General features: G+C 44.8%; 1 protein-coding gene across 1 annotated transcript in view; it reads left to right on the top strand.

Moving 5' to 3' along the window:
* acvr2aa (activin A receptor type 2Aa) overlaps positions 1-18,468 on the top strand; it is a 98,709-nt gene that overhangs the window by 59,223 nt on the left and 21,018 nt on the right. The window contains exons 3-5 of the mRNA XM_084314377.1: positions 14,888-15,031; positions 15,460-15,603; positions 16,839-16,984. Of these exons, the coding sequence (XP_084170503.1) occupies positions 14,888-15,031; positions 15,460-15,603; positions 16,839-16,984 (434 nt within the window). The remainder of the gene's footprint in view (positions 1-14,887; positions 15,032-15,459; positions 15,604-16,838; positions 16,985-18,468) is intronic.

Genomic DNA, 18,468 nt, shown 5'->3' with positions numbered 1-18,468 from the left:
TATAATATATATTTTATTAAAAAAAAATATATAAAATATATATATATTTTTTTAATCAAAATAAATTTGGCAGGTAAGAAATATGCTTGGCAGGTAGATTCTTCCCATCTACCCGCCACTGGCCGGTGAGTCAAAAAGTTAATTTCGCTCCCTGACTGCAGCGCTACAAGAACCATGCTACACACAGAACACTGCAGCGCTAAAGAACCATGCTACATACAGAACACTGCAGCGCTACAGGAACCATGCTACACACAGAACACTGCAGCGCTACAGGAACCATGCTACACACAGAACACTGCAGCGCTACAGGAACCATGCTACATACAGAACACTGCAGCGCTACAGGAACCATGCTACACACAGAACACTGCAGCGCTACAAGAACCATGCTACACACAGAACACTGCAGCGCTACAGGAACCATGCTACACACAGAACACTGCAGCGCTACAAGAACCATGCTACACACAGAACACTGCAGCGCTACAAGAACCATGCTACATACAGAACACTGCAGCGCTACAGGAACCATGCTACACACAGAACACTGCAGCGCTACAAGAACCATGCTACATATAGAACACTGCAGCGCTACAAGAACCATGCTACACACAGAACACTGCTACACACAGAACACTGCAGCGCTACAAGAACCATGCTACACACAGAACACTGCAGCGCTACAAGAACCATGCTACACACAGAACACTGCAGCCGCGCTACAAGAACCATGCTACACACAGAACACTGCAGCGCTACAAGAACCATGCTACACACAGAACACTGCAGCCGCGCTACAGGAACCATGCTACACACAGAACACTGCAGCGCTACAAGAACCATGCTACACACAGAACACTGCAGCGCTACAAGAACCATGCTACATACAGAACACTGCAGCGCTACAAGAACCATGCTACATACAGAACACTGCAGCGCTACAAGAACCATGCTACACACAGAACACTGCAGCCGCGCTACAAGAACCATGCTACACACAGAACACTACATCAACCTTTTTCAGGCTGTTAATTTGCTCCACAGAGGTGCTGAGATATGCATGTAACACAGTATGCAGATTACCAGAACACATTATCATAGATATTACCTCCTCGCCCGTTCACCTAGCATGGATATGGAGCAATCCAGTGCAGTGACAACAAGAAGTAGAAACGGTACAAAAGGGGAGATCTCTTTTGAATATACATGTGCTCACAGAGTACACTCACTGTCGAGTCTGAACACGGGCCTGACTGGCCGGTCAGCGCGGAGTCGTGCGGCCCGGGCCTCACCCTCCCCGGACTCCCTTCCCAGAGTGCAATGTGATCTCAGAGGGAGGGAGGAGGTGGTTCATTATTCATCAGACTCCTACAGCCACCCTCTGAGTAAGCATGTCCTTCAACACAGAGAGGGAGAGAGAGGGAGGTAGGGAGGTGTATAGTCTTTTAACCTAGTCTTTAATGGCCCTGCTCTCTGCCTTGGTGCAGGGCTGGGTTATAATGAGAAACAAAATCACCAGAGGGACTTTTTAATTAATTAATTAATTAATTATTTATTTGAATGAATGAATGAATGAATGAATGAATGAATGAATGAATGAATGAATGAATGACCTTTATTTATATAGCACCCTTCACAGCACGAATGCTTAGGGTGCTTTACACTACAGCTTAATATAAAAACACAATAAAACAAAATCAGAAATAAATGACAAACAAACGGCAGTTAAAAACAGTGAAACCAGATAGAAAAAGTAGAATAAAAGAATTTGGATAAAATCATGAGTCACTAATTAAAACAAAACTATAGAACAGTGAGGACAAGAAAAGGCGCCTATGCATGATCAAAAGCCTGCCTGAACAAATGTGTTTTTAGTTGTTTTTTAAAAGAGTTTTCAGAGGGGGCAGTTCGCAGGTCCAGGGGGAGAGCGTTCCAGAGCCTTGGTGCTGTCACCTCGAAGGCTCGATCACCCCTTGTTTTTAGCCTGGACCTGGGGATCACCAGGAGGTGCTGATCGGCAGATCTGAGTGAGCGGGTGTTGGTGTAGGGATGGATGAGTTCAGTGATGTAGATAGGGGCCTGACCGTGAAGTGCTCTGAAAGTGAAAGTGAGGACTTTGAAGTGAATTCTATAGTGTACCGGGAGCCAGTGCAGGGATACCAAAATGGGAGTGATGTGACATGATTTTTTTGCCCTTGTGAGTAGCCTGGCTGCAGCATTTTGGACCATTTGTAGTTTATCTGTGGATGATTTGGTGAAACAGGTGAAAAGTGAGTTGCAGTAGTCAAGCCTAGAGGAAATATATATATTTAAATATATAAATAAATTTAAATAAATGTCTGTATATAGCAAGCCGATATCCGCCTAGGTATGGAATATATGCAATATTAGTTTTTACATTTACATTTTAGTCATTTTAGCTCACACTTGAACTAGGGCTGGGCGATATGGAAAAAAATTATATCGCGATAACGATATGATAATGTTATCATATTTCTCGATATCGATAATTATCGAAATTGTTATAAGTATATAAAAAAATCACTTTTTAAAAAAAAATTATTTTATTTTTTTAAACAACATATGTATGTTTATTTTGCAGCAATTCTTTGTCGTTGCCGCCATCTTTAGTGTTACATCCCCTCACACTCCAGTTCTCAGGCTGCAGCTGGTTTAAAAGCGAAAGTAAACCGGCTTCTCTGCTGGCTGTGGCTCCAGGGGAGTTGAACAGTTCTGGCTCTGCTAGTTTATTTTCTATCTTTTGGCGCTTTTTTGGTGGACAAACCACTGCACATGTGCACCGTGACTCGTGACTGGAGTCTAGTTCTGCTAGCACACATAGCCTACTGTGTACAGACGGTTTCAAACTGTATTTTAAATTAGAAAGCAAACAAAATAAATGGACAAGAGAAAAATAAATCTCAATTTGTTCAGTATTGTCATTTGGACAAGCAAAGCCATTACTTTAAGTTGCATGCAAGAAAGACAAGTCTGTCCACTGTCTCTGGTTTTAAAACTGCCCTGTTGCAGGTAAAAAAAAATATATATATATATATATATATATATATAGATATTAAAAAATCGATTTTTTTAATTTTGATATTCGATATCGATTATTAAAATATATCGCGATATTTATCGTTATCGTTATATCGCCCAGCCCTAACTTGAACCCAAAGCGACTTGCAAATTGCGTACAACCAATTCAAAGTCAGCAGGATATTGTCCATCAAATAGTGTCGAACGTGAGTGCAGAGTAGTATAGACATATTAGATTAGTAGTATATGCATAGTAGATAGCAGTATAGGCATAGTAACATAGTACATAATAGTAAAAGATGGTAAGAAGGTTATATATATATATATATAAAAAAGAAAAAATTGGTAATTCGTTTTTTAACATGAATTCACACAACAGAATTCAAGGGCTCTACCGAATGTCATTTTTTAACATTCGAAGCTTCTATTGAAGTATTTGAACGAAGCTTCGAATGTCTATAAAAAGAAAAATGTACTATATATATATTTTCTTTTTCTCAAACTAAATCCTCAATTTGAATAAAGTGATTACTCTGATTAAATTAGTATTTTTCTTTTATTAAATCAACTCTTTAATGAATATAACTCATCAGTTTCGTCAACATAAATAATCCAATAAGGTCACGGTTGGTATGAAAGTGATGGTGACGTCTTATAGTATAATATTATAATATTAGTGTAGCCTAATCTTTAACTGCAACTGTGAAGAAAACCCTCATTGGTTTAAACGGATTGTATAGACGCATACAAAAAAAATCGAATTTTTTTATTACAAATTAAAAATTCAAATGTTGATTTAGAATTCGAATGTCAACATTATGATCGAAGCATTCGGTACAGCCCTATGCTTCCACAATATGAGGGAAATGAAAACATGGCACGGTGACACAGAAACAGACCCATTGCCCGGCCCTTCACCTCCGAGGATCCTCCCCACCGTGCTTCTCTGAGGTGGGAGAGACGGGAATGGAACAGGGTGTTCCTGTCTTACAGTGTGTGTGTGTGTTTCTGCTGCTTACTACCTCCTGGAGCCTCTGCTTCATGAGTCCTTGGTCAGCCTTGTGTCAGAAGGCCCAGGTGTTTCAGCTTGTTCCTCATTTCTACCCTGATGAAGCCTATGACTCTCTATCTCTCTCTCCTCTCTCTCTCTCTCTCTCTCTCTCTCTCTCTCTCTCTCTATCTCTCTCTCTATCTCTCTCATGCTCTCTTTCTCTCTCTCATGCTCTCTTTCTCACACACATGCTCTCTCTTTCTCACACACATGCTTTCTCTCTTTCTCACACACATGCTCTCTCTCTTTCTCACACACAGCATTCTCTCTTTCTCACACACATGCTATCTTTCTCTCTCTCTCTCTCCCACACACGCTCTCTTTCTCTCTCTCTCACACACGCTCTCTTTCTCTCTCTCACACACACGCTCTCATACTCGCATGCTCTCTCTTTCTCTCCCACATGCTCCCTCTCACACACTCCCTCGCACATGCTCTCTCTCACACACGTTTTCTCTCCCACACGCTCTCTCTCGCTTGCTCTGTTCTTTGGTATATGTGCAAATGCACGCGTTTGTACATATACAATGACATCCGCTTGAAGCATCAGCTCTGCCGCTAGCAAGAGCATGTGTGTGTGCATGTGTGTGAGAACAGTGTGTGCCGAACGCCGGTGTGTCGGGGGCAGGGCCGGACTGGGGAAATAATTCATACCGGGAGATATAGCACGAAATATAGCCCCAATCAGGCCACTTTTTAAGCGGGGGGTCTGGGGGTCCCCCACCAGGATTTTTTTTGTTACAAAGACTTCATTTCCTGCATTCTGGTGAATTTGAGTGCATGTGAATCACAAACTAATGAGCCAACAATTGCTTAGTACAATGAACTGTTATGGACCTCAAATAAAACTGTTGTGGCACTAGCAATGCTACTCTCTCCACCTTCAAAAAGAAAAAAGCAAGAGCACAACATATTTTTCTATTTACTATTATAATACAGTTAACCACTCTCTCCTGTACGGGCCTTTCTTTTTCTTTTTTTTTTATCCCTCTCTCCTCCACCCTTTCTCTTTCTTCCACTGTCCATCTTGACATCAACGTTAATTGACTTTCGCTCTACTGTATCTCTCCCGAGTCCCTCACTACCTGGCTCATTGCCTGGCTGTTATTCTGCATCTGAGTGCCGTCTGCCATTCCATTCGCCGCCTCCGCTGTCAATCAGTTGTATCGCCTGGTCCCGCCTCCACCAATCACAAGCGGCAGCACGGCTCCATTGTGTGTGTGTGTGTGTGTGTGTGTGTGTGTGTGTGTGTGTGTGTGTGTGTGTGTGTGTGTGTGTGTGTGTGTGTGTGTGTGTGTGTGTGTGTGTGTGTGTGTGTGTGTGTGTGTGTGTGTGTGTGTGATCCGCGTGAGGGAGAGAGAGTCAGATAGTTCTCCAACTCTGTCGCAGACAGTGAAATCCTGGTTGTTCCCCACCCACCTAGGTTATCTAACTATTGCGCCGCGCCGCCGCCACAACTAGAAACAATGGCCTGGCAAAAAAAAAAAAAAAAAAATTATAGTAAAAAAAAAGTTTTATTTTATTTATTTTTTATATAATCTTTTTTTAATCTGTGCAGGCCAGGCCACGGGAAAACTCCCGGTGCTCCCGATGGCCAGTCCGGGCTTGGTCGGGGGAGAGGGAGAGGATCGAGGAGGAGAAGCGTAATCACACTCTTTAACACTTTGACTGCCATGAAACGTCTTTTCACGTCATTGCTGGCCATGCTCAAGTTGCCGGGGGACGCTGTACAGCGTCCTTATATCAATATTTCAAAAATCTGCGATCGGATTCATATGTCCCCTCCGCTGGCCTGAGATCCACCAGCAGGACCCACTGAGCTCTCTGGCGGTTCAGGAGCGCCATCTGGTGGCCGATCGGCGCAATCGCCAAACAGGATGTTGAATAGAGGTTGTCATGACGACCGTAGTACTTCCGGGCGCTCGCTGTAGTTCATGGGACTCTGGCTCGTCACGCTACACGGTGATCGATTGGCAATAACTCGATAAACAACATGATTTGGACGTATACCGTAATTCCTCTAATAGTAACCGGGTCTCAAATACAAGCCGGGTCTCTATTAATGGCCGGGTGCGCTCTTGAGCTAAGCAATTATAAGCCAGCCTCCTAATACAAGCCGGGTTACTAATATACTGAGCTGCATACTGAGCTAGTTACTTGATTTCACTTTGAAAACGTTGAAATGACCAGTGACCACCTGTAATTGCACGGTTTACTATTTCATACAGTACTTGGTTTCAATAAATGAACCCAGTACATTTTACTGGGTTCAAACTGACACAAAATGTTGATTTATTCATTATGATCAGTTTGAAAATTTGAAATATAGGCCTCCCTCTTATACAGGCCTCCTCCTAATACAAGCCTGGTACCCGCTACAGTTGAAACAAATACAAGCCGGGGTTACTATTAGAGGAATTACGGTATACCATTATACAAGCTGGAGATGGACCGGGTAAAAATATATCCCATAATGATAAGATTTCTACTCGACGATGATCGCCCAACGGCGCGCGGAGACTGGGGTGAGTTTCAGCGTGTAACGTTACCGTCTTCGATACTAACTGCTATTATCAACATTTGACCCACATTAGATGATTGGTATAACGCTGCCCACGGAATTATAAACGCCCCCTCGCCCATCCGGTCAACATCAGATGACGTGTAGTAACTTCTAGAAGTACGTCTAGTTGGAATTTTTTATATCGCGCTGATTGCCATCAAACTGTATTTCATCATCAATATAATGCATTTGGGGCTATATATCACGTTCTGGAGAAAGCTGCAGAAAGAGATGAAAACATGCTTATACATTAGACCATACTTTACTATGAATATGTGAATGAAAAAGTTTAACGTTGCTACACAATGAACAATACATATAGGACTTTGAATGGGCCCTAATAATGGCAATGTAGCAATAGAATTTAAAAAGTTATAGCCCTGCAAAGAAGGGGACTTTCTCCATAGACAAATAGCGCTGGCAATCTATGGTATATCATGAATTTAACCTTAGGCAACCAAAGTGTTAAAGGGGAACTCCAACATTTTGGGAAATTAGCTTATTTAACATCTTCCCTGGAGTTAGACAAGAAGATACATACCTTTTTTGTCTCTGTGCGTGCATTTTAGCTTTGGGAATAGACGCTCCGTTAGCATAGCTTAGCTTCATCACTGGAAGTGAGGCAGGACAGTAGCCTTACAGTGCCTTACAGTGTATTGCAAGGTCTGACATTGACCAAACTTGATGTGCATGACCTTGGTGGGCTCTAGGTCAACTCCTGAAAAGGGGGTCAATGTCAGACTTTGCAATCAAAAGTTAGGGGGCTAATAACCCTTGCCATAATTTCAGTGCGCCCCCTAACTTTTGATTGCAAGGTCTGACATTGACCCCCTTTTCAGGAGTTGACCTAGAGCCCACCAAGGTCATGCATATCAAATTTGGTCAATGTCAGACCTTGCAATACACTGTAAGGCACTGTAAGGCTACTGTCCTGCCTCACTTCCAGTGATGAAGCTAAGCTATGCTAACGGAGCGTCTATTCCCAAAGCTAAAATGCACGCACAGAGACAAAAAAGGTATGTATCTTCTTGTCTAACTCCAGGGAAGATGTTAAATAAGCTAATTTCCCAAAATGTTGGAGTTCCCCTTTAACAGCCAAAAGTTGTGGGGGAGTTTCTGGCAGCCTGTTCATAACATCCCTCCCTAAAGCTGCACAACACTGGAGGATAACAAGCGTAGAGCCGGAGTGGATAGAAAGGGCCTCTTCTCCTTAGTCGCTTGCGTTCATTTCAGTCGGTATTAGGGGTGGGAATCACCACCAGAGGCCTCGCGATACGATACTATCATGATACTTGAGTCGAGATACGATAGTATTGCGATTCAAAATATATTGCGATATGCTGAGTATTGCGATATTAATATTGCGATGGATATATTGCGATTTATTACCTTTTTTCAACTGCAAAGTAAAACTTGGTCAACACGTTTATCTAATAAAATAAAGTTTTCAGTCTGTTCATCTCACTTCAATTATTTTTATTGCAGAACATGGTATTTTCTCAAGCAGACAGATGTCAACACTCAACACTGTAATCTGTGTTGCATGTACCAGACAAACTGAACTGTTTGTATTACACTCATATTCCAACTTAACTGAATGCACACGTGTGTGTGTGTGGACTACTGTACTATTACAGGTATTGAAATGAACAATGCAACTTCCTTATAAAAATAAAAAAATACAAAAAAGTATTTAAATTATTTTTTAATAAATAATTAAATATCGATACTTGGCGTCCCTGTATTGATACAGTATCGCCACGCAAAGTATCGCGATACTACTACGTATCGATATTTTCCCCCACCACTAGTCGGTATGCCACGGATAGTCGGAGACGCCGGAAACGTTCGTCCGAAACAGCCTTTGTCGAGATAATAACACGTTTCCAGGGTCTCGTCGGCCAGATGCAGGATTCCACAGCGACATTTATCAGATATTCTATCGTGCCGCTCTAGACTGAGTGTAGATCTGAATTTGGAACTGCTGTTCTATCAATTTGAGTTCTATGGCACACTGACCAATAGAAGTGTGTGTGTGTGTGTTCAGGCGGGATGACCTCAGCCGTAGCACCTGTGTGTGTGCGTGTGCAGGGGCGTAGCTATAGATTCTGGGCCCCATGAAAGAATGTATTTGTAGGCCACCAGTGAATGCGAGCGCGCGTAAGCGAGCGAGAGAAATTTGTTTCCCCATTTATTTATTGATGAAAACACATAATATGGTTTTTACCTATACATTCGGATCAGCAGTTCAGCACCTGCACTGTTGGTGGGTGAGCCTAGTAAAGGATGTCGCATTGCGTTCATCTTCAATGAATGGACCATTGCAATAGTCTACCAAAGCCCCCCCCCCCCCCCCCCCCTCTCTCTTTTTATTTTTTTTATTTTTATTTAATTTTTTAAACATGACATGAAATTAGACACACAAGCATTAACAGTAAATATCCACAGTAAGTCACAGGACTATACATTCCATTTGAATCAATATAAATGTAGTTTATGAGATATATACCTAATACTTGCAATCCAATACAATACATACATATGCTCCTGCTCGCTCTTCTTCCCCCCCCCCCCCCCCCCCCCCCAGGACCCCCCCTTGGATAATCCATCCATTTTCATTCGTTTCTAACCAGGAATTACAATTCATATGCTAGCCTTTATTCTCTCCACCACTTCTAACCAGATTGCAATGCTGGTTTCACTGACACCTAAAATTCTTGCTCTCTAGATAAATCACATCGAGATAGGTAAGAACCCATACCTTCCGGCACATTTTAACCGGTTGAATCCATCGTGATGCTATCAGCTTTTTAGCAGCTGAATTGAGGTTGCAAACTGAGAAACATCATTCAACAGCAATACAGAGGGCTGTACAGGTATGTTCAGAAATAAAGATTCTGATAATTGCAGGGTCACTTCTTCCCAGAATATCTTAACAGGTGGGCCCCCCTCTCTCTATATATATCTCACACACACACACACACACACACACACACACACACACACACACACACACACACACACACACACACACACACACTTCAGAAACAAACATAGTATCAATGAGAGCATCAATAATACACCTGAGTGATGTCTAGTAAAAAATAAAATAAATTCTTTTTTTCCTGGGCCCCCCCCCCCCCCCCCCCCCAGTGCTGGGCCCTTGGAATCATCCTAAGCCCCCCCCCCCCCAGCTACGCCCCTGTGTGTGTGTGAGATATATATAGAGAGAGGGGGGGCTTTGGTGTGTGTCAGGGTAGGAAATTAGCTTTTATTTTTTCCATCTCATTCTGGGCGGCATTTCTCAGTCATCACAAACCTTCATCCTGTTGTTTATCAGATAAAAAAAATCACATTGATGACGTGAGTGACAACTCTATTTTATGATTAAATTTCTATACATACACATACAATAAACATTGCTAATTGAGTCATTCTATTCAGGTCTTCTATTTCCAGTGAATTCTTTTTGCAAAACACAACTCAATTGATTTGTAAATTGAATCAACTAGGCCTAATTGATCAGTCATCAAAATCCTATGACTATTAGATGACTAAGAATAATGTCTTTAGTCAAGGACAGTCCTAGAGTGTGTGTGTAATGTGTGTGTAATGTGTGAGTGTTGGTGAGAATGATACACTCCATTACTGTGTATGATTCCTCCCAGAGTGTAGTTATTCACTCCTCTGTTCACCCGGTGGACTGTATGTGGAACGACACGAGGAGTGAATTGGCTCCAGCTTCACTGCAATTGTTTTGCACCAGGGTTGGGGGGGGGGGGGGGGGGTCAGGGGGGGGTGAGAGCGAGCTCTCATGTTGGAGCGTTTGCCTTTCAGCCCTCTCATGCGGGCTAATGGACTTTCAGAGGGGCTGTCGTGACTTGAAAACTTGGCTCCAGGTGAGGAGAACACATGGTTGAACGCTCTCAGCGCTTTCCAGATGTTGCTCCTCTGTAGCGGCGGGCTGTTCTCCGGGTCTGTTTTATATATTTACGTGCCGAGTATGTGTGGCGTGAATTCTGAGGCCACGTTTATAGTAGTGTGGGGTATACAGTGGACGTCGTTTCAATATATTGTGGCGGAAGAGAGTATTTTAGTGTCATATTTATTACATTGTCTCATGAGATACTCCGCTTGTCGGCTAACTGCTAACGTGCGCGGACTGATGACATCAACTCGACTCGAGACATTCGCTTAGAAACTACAGGCTGGCTAGGATAACTAGCTTGCACGGTGCTGTTTTTATATATTTATGTGCCGAGTATGTGTGTGGCGTGAATTCTGAGGCCACGTTTATAGTAGTGTGGGGTATACAGTGGACGTCGTTTCAATATATTGTGGCGGAAGAGAGTATTTTAGTGTCATATTTATTACATTGTCTCATGAGATACTCTGCTTGTCGGCTAACTGCTAACGTGCGCGGACTGATGACGACATCAACTCGACTCGAGACATTCGCAGCAGCATAAGAAGTTAATTAAACTTGACAGACATTATATCGACGATAATTATCGATATCGAATTATATGAAAATAATTTTAGAATTTTATCGCGATAACGTTTTTGGTCATATCGCCCAGCCCTACATTGTCATGTTAGTACCGTCGAGAATATAAGTATGTTTTTAAGGTTTTCTGCAGTAATTCCTAAAACGCGAGTTATAGGCCCTGACGCATATGATAGATTATCGATTGGTGTTTTTTTCCTATACACGCTATATTAAAAAATTCAAATGTATATGATCGGTATACATTATGCGTCATCATGCGTGAAGGAAAGGGGGGGGGGGGGTCGTTTATAATTCCTTGATCGTCAGTAACGACTTTATTTAGTATGGGTTGATATGTTGATCAGATGGATTGCCGTGAAATGAATAAACAATCGGGCTGAAAATAACGTTATATTCCTCTTACCGTTCGCCAATGAGACTGGAGGAAAAATATTCCAATTATTTGACGTCGATCTGCTAGATCCATTTCCCGTTTGTATGACGCAATAAACGCCGAAATCATATTGATTATTGCGTTTCAAAAGCGATCCCATGCACTCGAGTGTGTATCTAGATCCACGTTACAATATATTACTGCCGGAGGAATTTCCTCGATGCACCGAGCGCCACTTCCGGTTTGGCTTGGAGTGTAACTCGCCCGACATCCACCAGGCGGCGGTATTGAGGCGTTGCAATATCAGACAGGGTCCAGCTGCAGTCCCGGAGGGAGGCTGGATGAATTATGAATGCCATGGCGAAAAAATTTAATATTGATCCCAAAAACGAGTTTATTCGTTGTTGGCACACACCGCATGGCGGGCAATAGCGAATTATCACGTTTTTGGCGCACAATGTGTTAAAGGGGGCAACGCCAGATCTGATCCTACATCGGGGCTCTTTTGGGACGACACAAGGTCTGATCTAAGATCGGGGGCATCTTATGGGATGACGCCGGATCTGATCCTAGATCTGGCTCTTTTGGGACAGGTTGTGGTGGAAATATCCTGTGGTTCTACTGTCGAGGTCATCGTCACCTGTCATTTAGTTGCCTTTCTTTCTCTTTCTCTCTCTCTCTCTCTCCTCTCTCTCTCTTCCATGTCTTCTCATGCTGGAAACGTTCTTTTATGCCTCTTTTCTTCCACTAGCACGCCTTTCATATTATGATAGAGGTAAGAAAAGTCTGAATTTTAGCTGTCGGTTCAAGTTCAACCAAAGACTGCTTCATCTTAGTTTTTATTTGCTTTTGGGCTTGCATTTGCATCTTTTCTTTTTATACATTGGCTACTATTATTCCCCCAAGCTTGAGCCTGCCACCCTTTTTTTATTATTATTATTTTTCAAATGCACAATTTTTAAATGTTATTAAATATTTTTAATTTAATTTTTCTTTTGTAATATCCGTGCAACATGTACTTTAATTTCTGTGATGCTCCTAAATATGGTTTTGTCGTGCACGGATGGCTTCTTATCTTATGTATGATGATGAATCCAGTACTGTCCCTTGATTGGGAACGGTCTCTATATAGCAAGCAACCCCAGAGTCACGGAGCACTGTGCATGGACCAATGAGGCTCTCAGGATGGATGACTCACTGGTTGGAATGCAAGATAAGAGCATGCGATGAATGACCGATCTGGTGTAGTCGTGTCGATGTGAGGCGGTACTCGAGAGTGGTCTGCGCACGCACACACACACACGCACGCGCGCGCGCGCACACACACACGTTCTCTTGTGGATCTCTCTCTCTCTCTCTCTCTCTCTCTCTCTCTCTCTCCCAGACGTTTCCCATCAGCGGGAAGGTCAGCAGGGTTCATCTTTTTGCTTTATAGTCAGTATGAGGATAACCGCTCTCAGTTGCCTGTAAACAAGGGTATCGATTTCCCTTTTTTGAGGACAAAAGAACGCCTCATAAATGTGATAAATACTCCCGGCCCCCCCCCCCCCCTCCGTCCTGCCCCACCCGCGCCTACAGGGAGGAATGGGCCATAAAAAGAATGACATTGTTTTCATTTAGGCATTTACAATGATTGACACTCGGGTGCCGGGGATCGGCAACGTAAACATGACCTTGAACACGGTAGCTGTAGCGCGGCGGTGTAGGGGGCGTGTTCACAGGGGGGGGGGGGGGGGGCGGGGGACTGCGTGCCTCTGTAAGTCGAAACTATAGGCCCCGGCCTACGTAACCCATATATGTCACCTTGTCTCACTTGCCCCCCCCCCTCTCCCTATTTCTCTCTCCATATCTCTCTATCTCTCTCTCCATATCTCTCCCTCTCTTTCTCTCTCTCTTTCTCTCTCTCTCTCTCTCTCTCTCTCGCTCATACCACTCTCTTTCCCCCGCTCGTCGTATTAATCCAGTGACTCCCCTCCCCCACGGCGGCGACAGACAGTACATGTTCCGTGCGACTGTGTGTCCGCTCCATAGGGGAACAAGACAAAACAAAACACCATATTATATACGTTCCTCCAAGGCCCCCGGTCTCCCCGTTTTTTTTTTTTATCTCTCTGCCACTGAAGGCTCAATAACGGGCCTTGATGATAAGCTTGAAGGCTCTTGAAATTTGACCCTTAAACCGAAGCGTTGTAGTCGTCGTCCCCGTCTCTGAGGCTCTGCGGCAGATGGGCCTTATGTATTCATTTAACTATAGATCCCACCCCTCACACACACACACACACACACACACACACACACACACACACACACACACACACACACACACACACAGAGCATAGAGTCTATAGAGGAAGTGGCCCATTTATTTAGCTGACAAAGGCCTATCTGATTGAGAAGGTCATTGTAGGTGCCGGCTAGTCACATCGTTCACGCAGCCCCTTATGACCGGTGCCGCTCAGCTGGGGGACTGGGACAGGAAGTTAGCCGGGCCGGGGCCACACAATGGTCGCCTCTCTCTCTCTCCATCCATAAAGCGGCCGAAAGGTCACCACTCACCTCTTAGCGCAGCTTGCTCGCTGTGGCCTTATCAGTCCGCCATTGCCAGCAACACTATCGTCCTGTCTTTTTTGCCGTCCTCCTCCCTGATTGAATCAAGGCAAAAGGTCTCCCTTTTAGGAGCCCCGGCTGTTAGTGACATTTACACAGGAGCGCGGGCGGCGGGGTCTAATCTATATATACAGTAAGTCGCTCAAGGTCCATTTGGAGAGGAAAGAAGATGCAGAGTTGTGCTTTTGCGCACGGGGGAAGAACAAATGAGCCACCCACTCTCTCCGAGGGCTTTTCAAAAAAAGGCACCTGGACTAAATGTTCCCTAAAGAGACCGCGGTGGGTTTCGAGCATGACAGCTGTATAATTACTGGCTGCCGTAGTCCCCTGCCTGTTGGAAAAGTAGGTCGCCCTGCAGGACTCATCCATCCATCACTCCATCCACCGCCCGTCCCACTCTATCCAGCCAGTAGTCCAGAGACAGAGGTTTGTGATTAAGTTTAACAAGCTCAGGACTTCCCTCGCTCCCATAAGCTCCTTCTGTCAAAGCTCCATAGCGGCCCGGCAGCAGCTGCCGCTCCCAAGATCCCCTTCCCCGCTTCGAGGCTTTTGGGGGGGGGGGGGCCTGCGGCACCTGACACCGCCAACCATTTTAAATATTCACACACACACACACGTTATCAATCACCTCACTGTGTTGCGTGTCCTTTTGTGTTGTTGCGTGTGTGTGTGCCTGATGGATCACTAAAAGAGAGGCGTTGTGTGTGTGTGTTTTTAATTTTATTTCGTCACTCTCAACAGGACCCGGGCCCCATGCCTCCCTCCCCCATCCTGGGGCAGAAGCCGCTGCAGTTGATCGAGATCAAAGCCAGGGGGCGCTTTGGCTGCGTGTGGAAGGCTCAGCTGCTCAACGATTACGTGGCCGTCAAAATCTTCCCCATTCAGGTAAATGTGTGTGTGTGTTCTTTCTCCCTGTGCTTTCTTAACGAGGAGGAGGAGGAAGCGAGTGTCGGGACTTAATCCCCCCCAGGGCTGACGGGGCCCTTAGCTTAGGCCAAACACTGTGCACTAAGCCCCTTGTGGCCCCGATTGACCACTGGGTTGGTGCTGACGCTCCCAGCGTGCACCGTTTCCTCTATTCGGAGCGGCTCAGGGATTTTTTTTTTTTTTTTTTTTTTTCATACGTCACTCTGAACCCTTTTGACCGCCTGACCTCTCACACCGTGTCAAGTCATGCGGCGTCACTGCGGGTTCCCAGCGCCACCGTGTCGGTGGAGAGTGAAAACGGCAGCCTTTTTTTCTTTTTATAGACCGTATCTGAACTGTGTGTGTGTGTGTGTGTGTGTGTGTGTGTGTGTGTTTGGCGTCTCCAGGACAAGCAGTCGTGGCAGAACGAGTATGAGATCTACAACCTGAGCGGGATGCGACACGAGAACCTCCTCCATTTCATCGGCGCGGAGAAGAGAGGCACCAACATGGATATAGAATTGTGGCTCATCACCGCCTACCACGAGAAGGTAACGCCCCCCAGTCCCCCACCCACCCAGCCTGACACAACCACAAATGAGAGCTGGACATTAAACACTCTTGTTCCAAGTCATGCTGAGGTTGCCCTTAATGGGGTTCTTCCTGTCGGTTAAGTCGCGGTACTTACTGGTCAAGTAATAATTGAGGTCCGGGTTGCTCTGGCTCTCATGCAGACCATTTTGAAGAGCAGGGCTTCATTCTCTTGTTCTGTGCAGGACCAGCCTGCCCCCTAGTGGTTAGATGTAGGCCAATATGAACCATTCATTTCATACAATACAAATGATTTGGCTCTGAAATGTGTCTTTCTTGTCACTCAAGTCATTCTTTCTAGCACAAAAGAATCGCGAGAAACAAACGACCAAAAAGGGGGTTCTTTCAGTCCGTGTATACTGTAATGACTTGGAACTCCCTAAAACCCTGGTAGCTCATGTATAAACCCACTCCTACTTTAACCCTCCCCCCGTTAGGGTGCGCTTTTTAACCGTCGACTGGACGCAGTGTATTTAATTTAATTGAATTTCAAATCTTTATTTAAACTCGAAAGTCAAATGAGGTTTATGTCGAGTGTACATACAGAGTTAAAAAAAAAAGCATATAAAATCATAACAATAAGACAAGTAAGGATAACATCAATTAAAACATGTACAACTTGATGGACAATGGTTGGAGATCAAGGTTTTAAAGTCTGCAACAGAGGGGAGAATCTCGAGCTTTAAGGACTGTTGGAGTTCATTCCATGAGCTAGAAGCAAAATGCAGATTTACCCTGTTCTGAGCAAACTCGAGGGACCTTGAGGACCAGCCAGTCACTATTAAGGGTTCTATAGGTACCAAAATTCCATTCCAATAATGATGTAGTATAAGGAGGTAGCTTACCAATAAGGGCCTTTTTAAAAATGAACAAATACCAGGGTTTGTTGAGCCTCTCCATTAACGAGGACCAACCAACCTTCTCATAAAGGACACAGTGATGAATGTCGTATCTATCATTAGTGATGAATCTGAGGACAGAGTGATATACAGAGTCCAGGGATGTAAGGGTTGAGGCCGGCAGCGTATAAATTACATCACAACTCTCTTCCTACTAATCAAAGGAAAGCTGCTTCTGTTTCTGTAATAGGAAGCCAATCATGTATGACATGATACATGAGATGCCGTGTGTCTTTAGCTACTCCCGTAATGACTTTCAAGAGAGGCTTCTGACGAGTCACTCGCTCCTCCACCAGGGGTCGCTGACGGACTACCTGAAGGCCAACGTGCTGTCCTGGAACGAGCTGTGTCACATAGCCCAGACCGTGGCCCGGGGCCTGGCCTACCTCCACGAGGACATCCCCGGCCTCAAGGATGGACACAAGCCCGCCATCGCTCACAGGTAACAGGCCCTCTCTGGTGGAATGGGAAATGTCTCTGAATGTTGGGGGGTTTTGAGCACGCAACAGAAATTCATTACTTGTTGAACAGTAGGACGGCTGAGAGGGAGACGGAGTAGGGGAGACACAGCGGAGAAGGTTCTTCATTGAGACAGTAGGATGGCTGAGAGGGAGACACTGGAGAGAAGGTTCTTTATTGAGACGGTAGGAAGACTGAGAGGGAGACACAGGAGAGAAGGTTCTTTATTGAGATGGTAAGAAGGCTGAGAGGGAGACGGAGTAGGGGAGACACAGGAGAGAAGGTTCTTCATTGAGACAGTAGGATGGCTGAGAGGGAGACACTGGAGAGAAGGTTCTTTATTGAGACGGTAGGAAGACTGAGAGGGAGACACAGGAGAGAAGGTTCTTTATTGAGACAGTAAGAAGGCTGAGAGGGAGACAAAGGAGAGAAGGTTCTTTATTGAGACGATAGGAAGACTGAAAGGGTGACACAGGAGAGAAGGTTATTTATTGAGACAGTAGGAAGGCTGAGAGGGAGACGGAGTAGGGGAGACAGGAGAGAAGGATCTTTATTGAGACAGTAGAAAGGAAGGCTGAGAGGGAGACACAGGAGAGAAGGTTTCTTTATTGAGACATTAGGATGGCTGAGAGGGAGACGGAGTAGGGTAGACGAAGGAGAAAAGGTTCTTTATTGAGACAGTAGAAAGGAAGGCTGAGAGGGAGACACAGGCGAGAAGGTTCTTTATTGAGACAGTAAGAAGGCTGAGAGGGAGACGGAGTAGGGTAGACGCAGGAGAGAAGGTTCTTTATTGAGACAGTAGAAAGGAAGGCTGAGAGGGAGACACAGGCGAGAAGGTTCTTTATTGAGACAGTAGGAAGGCTGAGAGGGAGACGGAGTAGGGGAGACACAGGAGAGAAGGTTCTTTATTGAGACAGTAAGAAGGCTGAGAGGGAGACACAGGAGAGAAGGTTATTTATTGAGACAGTAGGAAGGCTGAGAGGGAGACGGAGTAGGGGAGACAGGAGAGAAGGATCTTTATTGAGACAGTAGAAAGGAAGGCTGAGAGGGAGACACAGGAGAGAAGGTTTCTTTATTGAGACATTAGGAAGGCTGAGAGGGAGACGGAGTAGGGTAGACGCAGGAGAGAAGGTTCTTTATTGAGACAGTAGAAAGGAAGGCTGAGAGGGAGACACAGGCGAGAAGGTTCTTTATTGAGACAGTAGGAAGGCTGAGAGGGAGAAGGAGTAGGGTAGACGCAGGAGAGAAGGTTCTTTATTGAGACAGTAGAAAGGAAGGCTGAGAGGGAGACACAGGCGAGAAGGTTTCTTTATTGAGACATTAGGAAGGCTGAGAGGGAGACGGAGTAGGGTAGACGCAGGAGAGAAGGTTCTTTATTGAGACAGTAGAAAGGAAGGCTGAGAGGGAGACACAGGCGAGAAGGTTCTTTATTGAGACAGTAGGAAGGCTGAGAGGGAGAAGGAGTAG

The sequence above is a fragment of the Notolepis coatsorum genome (genome assembly GCF_963971535.1).
Source record: "Notolepis coatsorum genome assembly, chromosome: 5".
Taxonomy (NCBI): Eukaryota; Metazoa; Chordata; class Actinopteri; order Aulopiformes; family Paralepididae; genus Notolepis; species Notolepis coatsorum.
This window is presented reverse-complemented; position numbering and strand designations above follow the sequence as displayed.